General features: G+C 35.1%; 1 protein-coding gene across 1 annotated transcript in view; it reads left to right on the forward strand.

The window, feature by feature from the left end:
• Positions 1-3,055: 3,055 nt before the first annotated feature.
• Positions 3,056-16,468, forward strand: part of CYTH1 (cytohesin 1) — a 79,597-nt gene continuing 66,184 nt past the window's right edge. Inside the window, exons 1-2 of the mRNA XM_044675174.1 lie at positions 3,056-3,077; positions 8,287-8,369. Coding sequence (XP_044531109.1) covers positions 3,056-3,077; positions 8,287-8,369 — 105 coding nt within the window. The remainder of the gene's footprint in view (positions 3,078-8,286; positions 8,370-16,468) is intronic.

Genomic DNA, 16,468 nt, shown 5'->3' on the forward strand with positions numbered 1-16,468 from the left:
TGTTTCTGGATGTCTCATAGAGTCATTAGCTTCCACTTGCCCAATTCTAATTTTTTTAAAATTAAGATCCTACCTTCCATCTTAGAATCAATACAGTATATTGGTTCCAAGGCAGAAGAGCAACAAGGACTAAGGAGTATGGGGTTAAGTATCTTGCCCAGGGCCACACAGCTAGGATTTGAATCCAGATTTTGGCTTAAATTAAAGGTCAGATTTGAACCAGGACCTTCTGTCTCTAGACCTGACTTCAGTCTACTAACACTCCACCTCCCCCTCCTATTTTGATTTTTAAGAAAAAAAAATTTTTGGCAAACTTTTGTACCTCTTTTTCCACTTGGTTTATTATTTTTAAAAAATTATTTTCTTCAGTGGATTTTTGTGCTTTTACCATTTGGCCAATTCTATTTTTTAAGGTATTTTCTTTAGTATGTATCTCTTTTATCAAGCTGTTAATTATCTTTTCATAATTTTCTTGCATCATTCTAATTTCTTTTCCAATTTTTCAGCTACCATTCTTATTTCTTTATTTAACTCTTCCGGGAATTCTCATTGGGTTTTAATCCAATTAGCATTTTTCTTTGAGACTTTTTATGGGAGAGAGTAACTCTTTTATGTTACTGTCTTCTGATTTTATATCTTAGTCTTCCCTGCCACCATAGAAGATTCTTTTTTTTCTCCCCTGTAGCCACAAGTAGTAGGACTTCTCTTTACTTTAATATTGTGACAAGGGCCCCTGATCTCTTGTGACTGAACACAGAATTTCCTCTTTACTCTGGAATTGCAACCCACAACTATGTATGGACAGGAGAATTGCCAATCAGCACCAGCTGTACCTAGGATCAACAGAGGATCCCCTGTAGTCTCTTTCCACACAGTTGTCCAACCCCTTAACTCTCTCAATGCTGAGAGCTCCCAGAGCTATTGCTGTAGCTGCCACAATCATGTGTGTGGGCTCTGGATAGACCTCTACCATAGACTTCTCCAGCTAACTCCTTAAGTTTTCTTAGTCTGGAAAATGTCTCATCCCAGTGTTTGTTTGTTTGTTTTTTGGGGTCTGTCACTCCAAAAATTTATTTCAGGCTTTATTTTCAAATTAACTGGAGGAGAATGTTGAGAGAATTCAGCTGGGTGGCTGCACTTATTCTGCCATCTTGGCTGTCTACAAGGCCTCTGACTTTATCCATCAACTTCTAATTCTAGTAATGGTAACATTTTATTTACACAGATACTCAATCCCTCTTTTCCTCATCAAAATATCTAATAAATTCAGTGGCTTTCTTTTGGAAAACCAAAGAGGGAAGAGTTACCTATAGAATAAACAGCATTAAAATTTGCCTGCTATCTTCACCATTACACACAGTCAACAGAAGGTAAAATGTATTTGATTGTAATAGTTGGTACTCATTAGCCGCTGTTCCTTTAATGATTCAGAAAGAATGTTATGCTTATATAGTATTGCATAACAACCTTGAGAAATCAGTTATATCTTATCTTCCCTCCCGCTTTATAAAAGTTTTAGCACTTTTCCTTCAAGTGCTTTCTCCTCTGTTGCCTCTTTTTTGGTAAGTCTCGTATGTATTTTTCTGAATCTACTTAGTTTAGTTTCAAATGATTTTTTGAAATTATACATATAATTTTATACATGATATATATAAAAATATATATTTTTTGCTATTTCTATCATATTATTTGAATTTGAGATGGGGTAGTTGAAGTGTTTAATCTAAGTTGAATGAGGTGGCAACACCCGAAGAGAGAAGGAGATTGGGGGAAATTACTGAATTTTAGAATTTGAAGGCACCTCTGTACCCAGCTAGTCCAGCTTATACCAAAAGGAATCATTTACTATAACATATCCAGGAAATGATTTTTCACCTTTTGCTTGAACAAGGTAATGACTAATTGTTAAGAAGTTATTTCTTGAGTTGGGGTAAATGTCCTCAACAAGGTAGTGTATGATAAACCCAAAGATCCCAGCTTTTGGGACAAAAACTGCTGTGAAAACTAGAAAATAGTATAGGAGAGATTAGGTCTAGATCAATATCTCACACCTTATACCAAGATAAATTCAGAATGGGTAAATGACTTAAATATAAAGAAGTAAACTATAAGTAAATTAGGTGAACATAGAATAGTATACCTGTCAGATTTAAGGAAAAGAAAAGAATTTAAGACCACGCTAGAAATAGAGAATATCACAAAATGTAAAATGAATAATTTTGATTATATTAAATTAAAAAGGTTTTGTATAGACAAAACCAATGAATCCAAAATTAGAAGGGAAGCAACAAATTGGGGAAAAAATCTTTTTAACAGAAACCTCTGACAAAGGTCTAATTTCTCAAATACATAAGGAACTACATCAATTGTATAAAAAATGAAGCCATTCCCCAATTGATAAATGGGCAAGGTACATTGAATAGGCAATTTTCAGATAAAGAAATAAAAACTATCAATAAGCACATTAAAAAGTGTTCTAAATCTCTTATAATGAGAGAAATGCAAATCAAAACAACTCTGAGGTATCACTTCATACCTAGCAGACTGGCTAATATGACAACAAAGGAAAGTAATAAATGTTGGAGAGGATGTGCAAAATTGGGACACTAATGCATTGCTGGTGGAGTTGTGAATTGATGCAACCATTCTGGAAGGCAATTTAGAACTATGCCGAAAGGGCTTTAAAAGACTGCCTGCCCTTTGACCCAGCCATACCACTGCTGGGTCTGTACTCCAAAGAGATAATAAGGAAAAAGACTTGTACAAAAATATTTATAGCCACGCTCTTTGTGATAGCAAAAAATTGGAAAACCAGGGGGTGTCCTTTGATTGGGGAATGACTGAACAAATTGTGGTATCTGTTGGTGATGGTATCTGTTGGTGATATCTATTGTGCTAAAAGGAATAATGAACTGGAGGAATTCCATGTGAACTAGAACAAGCTCCAGGAATTGATACAGAGTGAAAGGAGCAGAACCAGGAGAACATTATACACAGAGACTGATAGACTGTGGCACAATCGATTGTAACTGACTTTTCTACTAGCAGCAATGCAATGATCCAGGACAATTCTGAGGGCTTATGAGAAAGAATGCTATCCACATCCAGAGAAAGAACTGTGGGAGTAGAAACACAGAAGAAAAAAACATTTCCTTGATCACATGGTTCAATGGGGATGTGATTAGGGATGTAGACTCTAAATGGTTACTCTATTGTAAATATTAAGAATATAGAAATAGGTCTTGATCAATGATACATGTAAAACCCAGTTGAATTGCTCATTGGCTATGGGAGGGAGGAGGTGGAAGGAAAGAATACGAATCATGTAACCATGGAAAAAATATTCTAAATAAATGAAATAAATAAATATTTTAAAAAAGGAGTTATTTCTTACAACTAACCTAAATGTGCCTCTTCATACCATTCCAGTTCTTTTGTAACTGAGGAAATGCCACCTCTTGAAGGAGATGATGACACATCTAAAAAGCTATTACCCAAAAGAGGTTTTATGATTTTTAATTTTTTAATTTTTATTTAATTTTAATTTTATTATTTTTAATTTTGGGGGTTGTGTTCATTTTTTTAACCCTTGCCTTTTGTCTTATAATGAATACTAAGTATTAATTCCAAGGCAGAAGAATGGCAAGGGCTAGGCAATTGGGGTTAAGTGACTTGCTCATAGTCATACAGCTAGGAAATATCTAAGTTCAAATTTGAACCCAGAACCTCCTATCTTTATGCCTGGCACTCTATCCACTGAGCCATCTGGCTGTCCCTGGGTTTGTATTCTAGGCACAACCTCATGAAAAGATCTTCATATTTTCTGATAATCATATAAATGCAAATCAAGGCTCTGGAATTGCAACTCTACAAAAATAATTAAATTTCCTATCTAAATTTCTGCAAGCATTCTAATACATTGTTGGTGGAACTGTAGGTTACTATGAACAAAGCAGTAGAGCATATCAAATGAGCCACAAAACTGATCACACATTTTAACCCATCTATTCTACAACTTAAAGATGTAATTTGTATTTATTTTGGAAATGGCTAGATGAATGGGTTGTATTGTAAAGATTGACTTCTTTGGCTTTGGTGGTGGTCAGAGAGTACAAATAGAGTATTTTGAATAGATAAGACAGTTTTGTAGACATCTATTTCAGAACTGTTCTCTATATCAAAGTTTGATTCTATATCAAACTTTTTCTTGACCTTACCATTCAGTCTCTAATTATAGTCTCATTTTCTGCCATTGAAATCCCATTTCCTCCCAGTGAAACCAAAGAAGGATCCAAACCTCAATAACAGCAACTATGAATAAAGAAAGGGGTGGTGAACCGATGAGGTTATGGTTGTGGCATAAAAAAATAAAGGTACTTGCCTTCAGTTTTAACTGAAGCAGCATGATGTAGCCTGAAGGAGAATTGTCAGGGTCCTAAAACATACCTGTTACCCACAATCCTTGATTTTTATGTTGATAAAAGAGGGTTTCTCTTGTCTTAGCTTCCATTCTGGCCAGCAGCCCAGTGTTTTTAGGTTGAGTATGATCTGCATTCATGACTGACTTTCGAATTTGATATGAAAATATGGGATATTTGCTTTTATCAGTGGGCTAAACAGAAGCATTTCATCTCTGCTTAAACTGAGAGTCATCATTGAGTTTGTTCATCTCTTTGCACAGAAAGATGATGCTGTCCCTTTAAGACCATCCTTTTTATTCAATAGATGGAACACATTTCACCTTTGAGTTTCTGCAGACTGTTAAAATCTGCAAAGCAACATTTAAATAAATTTTTAAAAGCTTCTCTTGTTTGGCTTTTCTATTCAAAGCAAAGTACAATGGTCTCTTGTTACTTCAATCCCTTCAACCCCCTTCATTAAACTGAAACCCTAGAAAGCAGTGGAGAGGGAGCTGATATTGAAATGGCCTCCATGTATCCTTATCAAGAAATCTGGTAATCAACTTTTAATAGGAACTAATTCTTCAGGCCAGGCTTACCTCGTCCTTTTTCTATTCCCTGACAGTGATGAGGTGGATGGTTGGGGAGGAAAGAGCCTTGAGTGTAATAATGGAACTTTTTTTGTAGCATGTGTCATTTTTACTAGGGTTAGGGGGAAGAGAATCATGGAGAAAACCTGGTGTCTTATGCAGTTATTACTCTTTAAAGCTAAGGTTTTAGTAAGATTCCTGATGGATGTGTAAGTGAATATGGGATTCTAGGGGTTGGAGGGCAGGGTTGAATTGCTTATTCTTTTGCCATCTGGTGCAGAGTAACCATTCAAGTATAGTTAATCTTGATGATTGTTTGCTTCTTGATACCTAGTCTGCATGTTTCTTCCTCACAGACTGTTAGATTAATTCACACACAGGCACATTCTATATGTACAGTAAATATATATGTATATATATATATATATGTATGTATGTATGTTATATGTGTATGTATATATAGTAATAAGCTAACATTTCTGTAGCTCTATGTGCCAGGCACTGTGCTAAGTGCTTTACAAGTATTGTCTCTTTTTAAAATTAATGTGTGAGAAGGTTGGTTTTGAATTCAGGTTTTCCTAACTCTTTGCTTTATATCACAGTCACTCCCCCTCCCCCATCCCTAAAAGATTCTTCCTTAAAAACAAAGCAGAGTTAAGCAGAACCAACTAACTTGTTGACTATCTTAACAGACATGTTCTGTACTCATTTATCATTGTTCAGTCGTTTTTCAGTCACTTCAGTCTTTTTGACCCTTTGGGATTTTCTTGGCAAATATATTGGAGTGGTTTCACATTTCCTTCTTCAGCTCATTTTACAGATAAGGAAACCGAGGCAGAAAGGGTTAAGTGACTTGCCCAGGGTCACACAGCTAATAAGCATCTAAGGCCAAATTTGAACCCAGAGATATGTCTTTCTGATGCCAGGCCCAGAACTCTATCCACTAGGCCACCTAGCTGCCCTTCTGTACTCATAGTGTCAAACTTTATTACTTCAACAAAAGAGATGTTACCTCATCTCTTCGACCTGGCCAAGGTTATACATTAAAGTTACTAATTTCTTTCTTTGTATCATAATAGCCATTATTTATATTTGGATTCTGCTTAATTCACTCTGAATCATTTCATATTCATGTAACTATCTCTGAAGTGTCTTTTGGTTCTAAATGTATATTTCTGTTTAAGTTGCTAATTGATCTAAAGCTTATTGTGATATATGGCATAAGATACTGATCTAAACCAAACCACTATTTGGTTTTCTCCATGGGTATTTTTGAATATAGTGCTTCTTCTGGTAGTTTTTGTTACCTGTTTTACCGACTTGTGACTGACACCTCTTATGTATGTTATATTAGAATACAAGTTTTTTGAGAGCAGGGATTCTCTTGTTTTTGTTTGTATATCCTCATAGGTAGTATAATGCTTTATACATAATAATATCTTAATGATTTTTATTCACTTTTTTATTCATTATCTTAAGCTTTTTTCCCTAGTCTTAGCTTAGTATTTGTTAACACATTTTTGTGTTAATGCCCTACTTATCTGCCTTTGCACCTATCTTTTCTTAATAGCTTAAAAAAAAATTTAAGTCCATTAAGGAATTGCTGGTCTACCCACATTAGTCTCTTTAGAGAGTTCTCCTTTTTTCACCTTGATGGAATAAGCTTTATATTCTCTTGTCATTTGGGGAGGAATTGATTTTACATTACAGAAACTGACCTTTGAAGAATTTATCACATATGAACTATTAAATTATCACATATGAACTCCCCCACTCTGGGAGTGGGCACTTAGATTTTAAAGGGAAAGCAACAATTTATATTTTCCAGTTTAGAATTATAAAGTTGATTATCCCATATGGCATCAGTTTATTATGAATTTTTTGTTTTTGTTCCTTATCATTCAGTCTGTGTGTAAAGTTCATTAATTTAGCTGTACCTAGCAACCTGACTTTATTGTTTTACTGTAAGGCAAACGATTTTATAACCACAAAGTATTTTTTTAATGTTCCTTCCTCCTCCAAAAGAATTTTATAATTCTGCATCAGAGTCCCAGTATAGTTTCCTCCAAAAAGTAGTGATAAAAAGGATCAAGAAAAATAGTGTTATCCTGTCAATATATGTACTTTCCTTTTGTTGCTTCTGGGATTCTTTTCTCAAAGTATCTTTGGAATGTATAAAGCTAGGTCTCAACTAGTGAAAATAATGAATTTTCAGAAGTGGTTGCATTATTTGAATTTGCACTGCATATTTCCATTGTGGGAAGGCCTTCAAGTGGACACTCAAATCTTCCTCAATATCAGAAGAGTCATAGTGCTAAGAAAAATTTAAAAATGTGATGAATATCAGTAAGGCTTTTGTAAACATCCAGTGTACACTGATCATCATCAGAATCAGTCTAGATAGAAAACTTTCTATCTGCTATGTATATAGGAATGCTTTGGAGCAAAATTCTTTAAGTATCAGAATTCAAACTAAGAAAATACTCTAACTTTCTATAGTTTGATTTGTCTTTAAGATTGGCATTATCAAATGTGTTCCCTATATGCAACAAAATGGATTCCATTTTTTATTTCATCCTATAACTCATTTTTTATTTAATAAAAGCTGTTTGGCCTTTCAAAAACTCTTACATGCCTTTTTTAGTATATGCGCTGTTGAATCAAACAGAAAATCTTACGTATCTTACTTTTCTTGTATATATTACATAATTGTGACTTCAAGTAGTTCAAATTAGAAGTTGAAAGACATTTTTATCTGACATGTGAAGGCTGTAGAGGGTTGATTACTGAGACAAATTAGAAGGAACTATATTGAATGTATGTCTCTCTAAATCAGGTATACTCATTGGTATTTTCTGGGTTGATATATCACGCATGGCTTAATGATTGTTCCTATTCTAGACTTCTCCAAAGGACATAGGAAATCAAATCATCGATTTAGTAGATCTACTAGTCATTGTTAGAGTACTTATTGATAAAAAGTTTGAAGGTCATTCTTTTAGAGAAGACCTGAGGTGGAGCTAAGAGTTAATATTATTTCTTTCTCCAAGAGTTCTTGTTATAGGATAGCTTTCTCTCTTCTAGTTTTCCATTCCCATGGAAAAGGACTCTTAAAGAACTTTTTTTCTCAGAACAGAGGTTATTGGATCTTTCTGTATTTCAAACCTATTTATTGAGAGGATCTTTTAGAATCCATTACTTTATGGGTAACGCTCCATTATCTGCCCTCTAAATTTAAAGTCAAACACCCGTTTTAAGAGACAAAGGAATAATAATATTTTCTCTTTCTTTTTTAGTTCCTGGCGACCTGTCCCTACAAGAACGTCAGGAACTGGAGAACATCCGTCGCCGGAAGCAGGAACTATTGGCTGACATTCAGGTGAGTAGAATAAGGCAAATGTTTTGCTAGTGCGATACATGTAAAGAGATGCATGCTACTCAAGGTTAAATGGGGTCTAGCAACCTCATTTGATATATCATCCCCTTTAACTTGCCACTTGATTTATTCTCTTATTTACTTTTATCCTTCCTCTTTCTAGTGTGAACCACAGTATGTTTGTGGATACTTGGGTAAAAAATATTAAACACCTACTATATGCCTGGCATTGTGCTAAGATAATTTGTGCTCATTAACTATATTGTAGTCTCTCTCAAGGCCATTAAGTATTATTTAATAAACTGAATAAATCTCCTCTATATTAGTAATTGTTCATTTTGAATAAACATAAAAATTGCTGAACATATTTAGTTTATAACAAAAGGAATATATAATAAAACATAAATAGAGTAATGCAACTTATAATATTTTGGTTATTTTAACAAAAGATAAATTTTCTCCTTTTCATATGCTTAGAATTTGGCATTATGTTGGGATCATAGATTTAGAACTATAAAGGACTGTAATAGGGAACTATCCTTGAGGGATGCAAAATGTTACAACCCACCTAGGAACTTCCCAGGGCCAGTAAAGCACAAACCCCTTGGCTTGTAAAAACACAATTCATTTTATAAAAGGGAGAAAGGGGAAACTGGTAGGAAAGACCCTAACACTCTTAAAACTAAGCTCCACCCAAACTTCTATGTCTCCTGCAAAAGGAGAGCCTTCTGTTTCTTCTCTGGGCCCTGCCTACATACAGCTCCCTGATCTTACATTAAAAAATACTCTGACGTTATCTGACTCCAACCTGTTCTGCCCACTAGTGATTAACCAAAAAAAGAAAGAAAAAAAAAGGAAAAAGCCTGGGTTTGACTGCCCTAAGTACCCCAAAGTCCCAGATGAAAATCTCTGAATTACCTTGGCCAAAGAGGATTTCTAGAGATGGTCTATGACAGATGATCTTTATACTCAGGATAATAGTTTTCTCCAAAGTAGATCCTCAACTGAGAAGTCTATAATTTTCTCCATGAAATTATGACTATCTAGGAAGAATCTCTCAGAGCAAAACCTCCTTTCTCCTCAGTGGAAATTAAGGCAGAGAGTAAAAACCTCCTTCCAGGTCAGAGGAAATCCAAGAAGGCCAGTAATGACAGTTCAAACTGTCAGACTCCCACAGTTCCTTTTTCCTTCCCAGAATCCTCTCCCAGGGCTTGTATCAAAATTTCTTTCTTTTAGCTACTCCCTGAAATCACTCTATCACTAATTTATTCCTACAGGATCTTTACAAATAATAATAATAATTGCTAACATTTATATATCTGTGTGCCAGGTGCTACATTATTGTTATATTTCATTTGATCCTAATAAAACAACCCTATAAGGAAGATGCTATTATAATCCTTATTTTAAAGGTGGTGAAATTAGACAAATAGAACTGAAATGACTTGCTCAGTCACACAGCTAGGAAGTATCTGATGCTGGATTTAGGCTCAGGCCTTCCTGACTTCAGGCATAGAGTTCTGGACACCCTGAGATGAACTTAAAGATCATCATGTCTGAACATCTCATTGTATGGATGAGAAAATAGATATAAAAGTTCAGTGAATTGCCCAAGGTCACACAACTAGTAAGTGCCTAAGTAAATTTGAGATAGTATCTTCCTGATTCCAAGTCCAGTGCCTTAGCCTGAATGTTCTAGTATTAGTCAGATTTTAGTCTCTATTGGGAATGCTCCTTTGTAAGGATATACCTATGATCAATGTTGCTTACTGCTGTTACTTTCCTGTTCTACTCTAGAAATCTAAATCTAGGCCTTGTTACACACATAAGTTTTCTCTTTCTGCTATAGGGGACCTGCCTTTGGGCTTTATCACAGGTAAGGTGACCCTTTTTGACCCAATAATTTTTTTTAGCGTTCTTGTTCTTGAGCCGTCTTTCCTCAAAAATGTATGCTTTTTTCTTAACTAGCTCCTCTTCTTCCTGGGGAAAGGGCATATAGATTGTTTCCCACATACTTCTATTAAGTAGTACTATTAAGCTATTTGGCATTTTTACATGATCCAGTAGACCAGGTAATTCACTAAATAATGACTAGATGGAGTCTTTAGCACTAATCTTACAATGCATTATTTCACAATTAATCAGTTCTTTAAAATTTTTTCAATATTCTTATTTTAATGTGCTTCATCTATTCTTTTTTTTTTTAATTTAAAAACTCTTACCTTCTGCCTTAGAATCAATACTATGTATTACTTCCATTGCAGAAGAGTGAGAAGGGCTAGGCAGTGGGGGTTAAGTGACTTGTCCAAGGTCACACAGCTAGGAAGTGTTTGAGGCCAGATTTGAACCCAGGACCTCCCATCTCCAGGCCTGGCTCTCTATCCATTGAGCCACTTGGCTGCCCCTTGTGGTGTCTATTCTTAAGATCAGCAGATACCCATGTAAGTTTCCAGCTAAAAAAACATCATAATACTCTAAATATTGGGATCTTAAAAAGCTATAATAATATCTAATTTATATTTAGCAAGCTAAGAAGACCAAGCTAAATAATTAACATACAATGTCATTGTCAGTAGCCTAATAAGACACTTTGCAATTAAGTTAAAAGAGAAAATATCTATAAGAAGAGTTAAGTAAAAATATTTTAAAAGCCAAGATTTAGGCCTCTATCCCTAGCAGGTTGTGGAGGAAACAATCCCTTGCATGTAGTGACATTAAATGGAATCTGGCCAGCTTTCCTTTTACGCTATCCCTCAGCTGCCACTTTATTCATTCTTAGTTTTTGAGCTCTGGAGTAAACAATCTATGGATATGTTTGGATCATGTACTTCTCATTAATAAAGTTACAGTCCTTTCATTAAATATCCCAAGCACACCAACTATAGTTTTTTAGTTAACATTAACATGTCTCTATATAAAATAAACTGAAAAAACTCCTTTCCCTACTTTTATTTCTCCATAACCATAACTACATGCAATTTATGAAAAATTAAGTTTTAATCAAACATAATGACATAAATTCTATTAACAATATTTTGGCTATGAAAAAGTTCACAATCAAAATTACCTCACATTCTCACTATAACTGCAGATACCTCCAATTCAGTTGTCTGGAAACACCATCCCCAAATTATTCAGTTTACTCTGCATACTAATTAACATCTCAGTTTTCTTCATGCTTTTTCTTAAGAAAAAAATTAAATTCTGTATCTCAGGAAATAAGTTGTTGACCATTATTGGAAACATCTTTTTAGTTTTTCTCAAGCTTTTCATTAAGTCATTTTTATTATTAAAAATTTTTAACAAGGAAAAAGTTTCTTTTAACCTTTTTCCTTTTGGTCTTCTCCATAAATTCTCAGATGAAACACATATGCTCTTCTTAACTACATAAGAAGAATCACCTCACAGACATTTTTTTCAACTACTACTTTAAAACTGCCACTACAAACTGCTTTTTTCTCAATTCCTTTTAGCCCTTTAATTTTAAAGACCCAGTTAAAATCTCCATAGATAGGGTTTTTGGAACAGGAGTTATTCTAGTGTATACCACATCCCTCTTCCTTCCTTTTTAAATGGCATAACTTAAAAAAATAATATTTCCTTGTGTGTGGAATAGAATTCTTTGGGGGGGCTCATACTCCCAGAAATTACTTTAATGAGCAGACAGGAGACTTGATAAAATGCTGACCAAGAAAAAGCTGCTTTATTTGGAGAAAACAGCAGACAACAGGGAAGAGGGGAAGGGGGGAAAGGAGAGAGGGGAAGGAAAAAGGATTCTGCCCGCACAAGCTGCTTGCCTGGGGCAAAAATGTCCCCTCTTTTTCTTCAGTGAATACCTACTTCAAAATAGCCATCATTTCTAGTCATGAATATAAATTTGGCCCTAAGAATTGATCAACTTGCTCAGCAACACCCACAGGATCTTCTAACAGAACTTTTGTTTCTTTTAAAGTTCTGAACCTCAGAGGCACTGAGATGGGCACTAATATATCCTAGTCCCCATCCTCCTGGCATTTCTCTGAGTGAATACTGCTTAGCATGTCCCCTCAAAGGGAGTTTTATCTGGTCCTCTAATAACCCCTTAATTTCTCTGTTCACATATTCATAAAGGTTTGGCAGAGGAATAGCTACTGTTGCTGCTTCTACTTCAGGTTTTGGCAGTGGGGGAGCCAGTGGAACTATAGGTGCCACAGGAGTCACTGGTACTGACTCTGGCTCTATTTGGGCTGCCAATGCTGGCACAGGAGGAATAGGAGGAGCAAGTGGCATTTGGGGAGCAGGAAGAACTAAATATGGGAACAGGAGAGACTTGAGTTAATCCCAAGTCTTCTTTATCTCTTCCTATGATTCCTTTTTCTTCTCTGCTATAGTAAATGTTAGAGCCACTGCTGTTTCCTTCTGCCCTTTCCTTCATCACTAGAGTTTCTCCATCCAGCTTTCCATAGTGCAGCATAAGCTATTTCCCCACCACTTTTAAATTTTCTCTGGTTAAAAGTCGAATTTAGGTTCTCACTGTATTCAAATTTTAGTCAATCTCTAGTTCTGCCCACTGAAAACAACTGTATTCTCTGAGCGTTCCTTGGTCAAAATTCTCATATCAAGGATAATTGTTCCAAGTTTTCAATGTAATCCCTAAAGGACTGTCCCTAGAAATTCTGTTTACTTCCCTCATGTTGGGGTGAATTTCCTTTAGTGTGGACATCTGTTGCTTCTTCTTATGAGCTGATGATTTCTGTCCCATGTCTCTGTCTTGAAATTTCTAATCTTTCTTGTCACAGCTTAACTTGGCAAACTGTCCAGAAGCCATATCTCTTGCCATTTTCTTGCCACTTTTCAAACATAAAAAGGCTTTTCTCTTTTCTCTTTCAGAGTCTAAGTATCTTGCTTTCCTTAATTCTACCTCAACTTGCAAGGCCTTAAGCTCAAGACTAGTCCAGGATGTCTCCTACTCCTGCTAATCTTCCCAAGCACCTCGAATGAAGAGGTCCTGTGTTTGTACAAAGAGCTTAACTCTTTTTCAGCACCTTGATCTTGCCAATTAACTCAGATCCAGCAATTATTGATCTCCACTTGCTGCTATCTCAGCTCATATCAATACTCCTTTCTGGATCATAACCTCGTTAACCAGCTCAGGTACAGATTTAATCTGTCTTGTATTTTTATAGGAAACTGGAAATACCCTGAAAACTGCTCTTCAGTGAAACCATACATAGCCCTCTGACAAGATCTCCAGCTCAGATTACCTAATCATACTTGCTGAATCTTTCTACTTGGTATTTGAAGCTGAGGGATTTCCCCTTTGCAGCCTGGAAGCTCAACTTTATTCTCTTACTTCACCTAGTCTTATTAATTCTACTTTCATCTCAAACTTCCTTATTAGAAATCCCCTTTCTCCTGACTCATCCCTCTCTCACTAACTTATCTCTTTTTCTTAAAGTCATACACATACACAGGCAGTACACTGCTTTTTACTCAGCTGCTTTTCTCTGACCTTCATTCACACAAGCTTAAAGAAAGTGAGGTGTGCCTTCTCACTCTCCTTGATATTTACACAAATGAATAGTCTCTATGGATGTGTTGGCTTGAATCTTTTCTCTTGCATCTATCAGTTCCTTTTTGCCCCTTTATTTGCAGGGTTTTTTAAGTATGTTCTGTATGCTTATACAAACAGCTTCAGTTTTGCCCAGATAGGTAAACATTTCTATCATTCTAAAATCCCAGATGAGCCCCATCTATGTGAATGAAGGTCAGAGAAAAGCAGCTTATGTGGGCAGAATTCCTTTTTTCTTTTCTTCTCTTCCCCTTCCCTTCCTTCCCCTCTGTTCACTGTTTTCACTAAATAAAGCCACTTTTCTCTGCCAGCATCTTATCAAGTCTCTTGTCTGCTCATTAGAGTGATTTCTGGGGGTTTTAGCCCCCAAATTCCACTCTATACACCTTGTTTAAGAAAAAACTAGGAAGTCATTAAGCGGCATTAATATCCCTCAAAGCTATAGAATTTCTTTTGGAATGTGTTATACTATTCCTACGGTATTGTAATAGTGCAAGTTTTCAAATGTTTAAACATTTTCTTGGTTTGATAATGATTGTGTGTACCTGAGCTATTGATTTGAAGAGGGGCTAATAATTTCTTTGAAACAAGTTTGGCTAATAAATGGTTAAAAAATCTCAACTTTTAAAGTTTTGGTAGTGGAAATCTATTTGGAAAGAGAAGCACTTTTTTTTTTTACTTGAATGACTAAAAAGAGGTGCTAATTTTTTCTATTTTACATTGTCAACTATACTGGAAAAACATTAAAAGAGCCCAGAAATCTTGGGATAAGATCATATCTCTAGATCCCACTGAATTATTTTTGCCTTTTGGGTAGCAATTAGTAGGTTCCAAACTTAATTTCTGTTTGCATTGTCTTCAGTAGCTTAGATTACCCTATCATAGGGTATATTCTTTGAGAACCCAACAATAGAATTGTATTGCATATGGTATGTGCATTCCTTAATAGCTGTTCATGAATCTCTGATATTAAAGTAAAATCAAGAGATTGGAGTGGATAGAGTTAATTAACCAAGATCTTGATATAGTCAGTATTCAACTTAAGAACAGGTTGTGTTATAAAAAAACTCATTTGTAAGTAGGTAGTAGAATTAATTTTCCCTAGTAACAGTTTTGCAAATAGTGGTTCATTTTTAAGGGTAGCCTACTTATTTGTAATAAGGTTAAAACACTAGATACTTGGAGAAAAATAGTAGAAAACTGTACTTTTGTAAATGCTAAATAAAACAAAAATAATAAAGTCAATTAGAACTCTTTTCCTAAGGCAGACCAGTTTCTGACTAGAGTAGCTTTTTAGGTTCATGTGAGGAAAAGGTAGGCAGTATGAGTGCAAATTATTTCCAGATTAGGTGTTCATAATTTGGAGTGTGCTCATATTTGAAAATTCTAGGTAAGTTAGTATAAAATAGTTCATGTTCTGGCAGTGTAGTTTCACAGGAGGTCTTTACATTGAAATACAGCTCTTGAATAGAGTTGGCACTTGTGATGAGTGATTGGCAATAAAATATATCTGTCAATTAGATTAGACAGTCAGCTAATTTACAGCTTTTCAATGGAGCTTTTCCAGTGAGTTTCTTATTTATATGTATGTCATAAAGAGTTTAAATAAATGTGGAGAAACCTGATTAGCCAGTAGAAAAACAATGTCTTAAGAGAAACTGGTATGATCAATCAATCAGAGGCCCTGCCTACTCCAGACATCTCAAGTCCTTGCTAATTATCAACTTAGACTTTTCCAGTGTTTCTTTCTCATATAGGAAAAGAACACAGGAAAAATTGTACATTGTAATAAGCACCTTATAGAAGGGGATAGACAAAAAGCAATCCCCTTTTAATAGACCTGAAATGAGCAATTATAGAAAGAAATGCTGTGTTATGTAACTGTATGTCCCCTTACACAATAGGATATTTCATTTTTGTTTTCAGAGCAGTAAGTAATATTTGGGAAGAGTCACTTATTAGGAGGAAAATACATGGTGTTTGTTTCAGTATTTATCTTTCATCCTACAACACTGAAGTTTGTGCAATTTTTCAGTGTGAAGAACTCACATTTCTGTGGCTTATTCTGTTTTGTAAAGTGCTTTCTTCTCAACAGCCCTTTGAGGTGTAGGTAGTGCAAATATTATTATCTCAACTTAAAAATGAGATTAAGTGACTTCTCTGAGTTCACATAGATACTTAGTATCAGAGACAACATTTCAGTCCAAGACTGCATCTTAAAATTCCAAGTATTTCTACTGTATTTCTCTGTCTTCTCTTTATTGTTTCACAGAATCAGAATTTTACAAATGAAGAAAGTGAACATAAAAGAGAAAGACTGTAAAGGAACACAATGAATTCTTAAGCAATAATTAATAAAGTAGATGGTAATTGGCTTATTTGTTTTTCTATTCTTTTTGCCTTCTCTAGAGGTTAGTTAAGGTAGGTGTATACCCTCTCTAATTCACTTTTCTTAATTTTTATATTTTAAGAAAGGAACATTGCCTATACTTGAATGCCACTTGCAGAAAAGGATACTAGTTTTTTCAAATTCATGCTGATGATCACTTGC

Source organism: Gracilinanus agilis, chromosome 4, assembly GCF_016433145.1.
Source record: "Gracilinanus agilis isolate LMUSP501 chromosome 4, AgileGrace, whole genome shotgun sequence".
NCBI lineage: Eukaryota > Metazoa > Chordata > Mammalia > Didelphimorphia > Didelphidae > Gracilinanus > Gracilinanus agilis.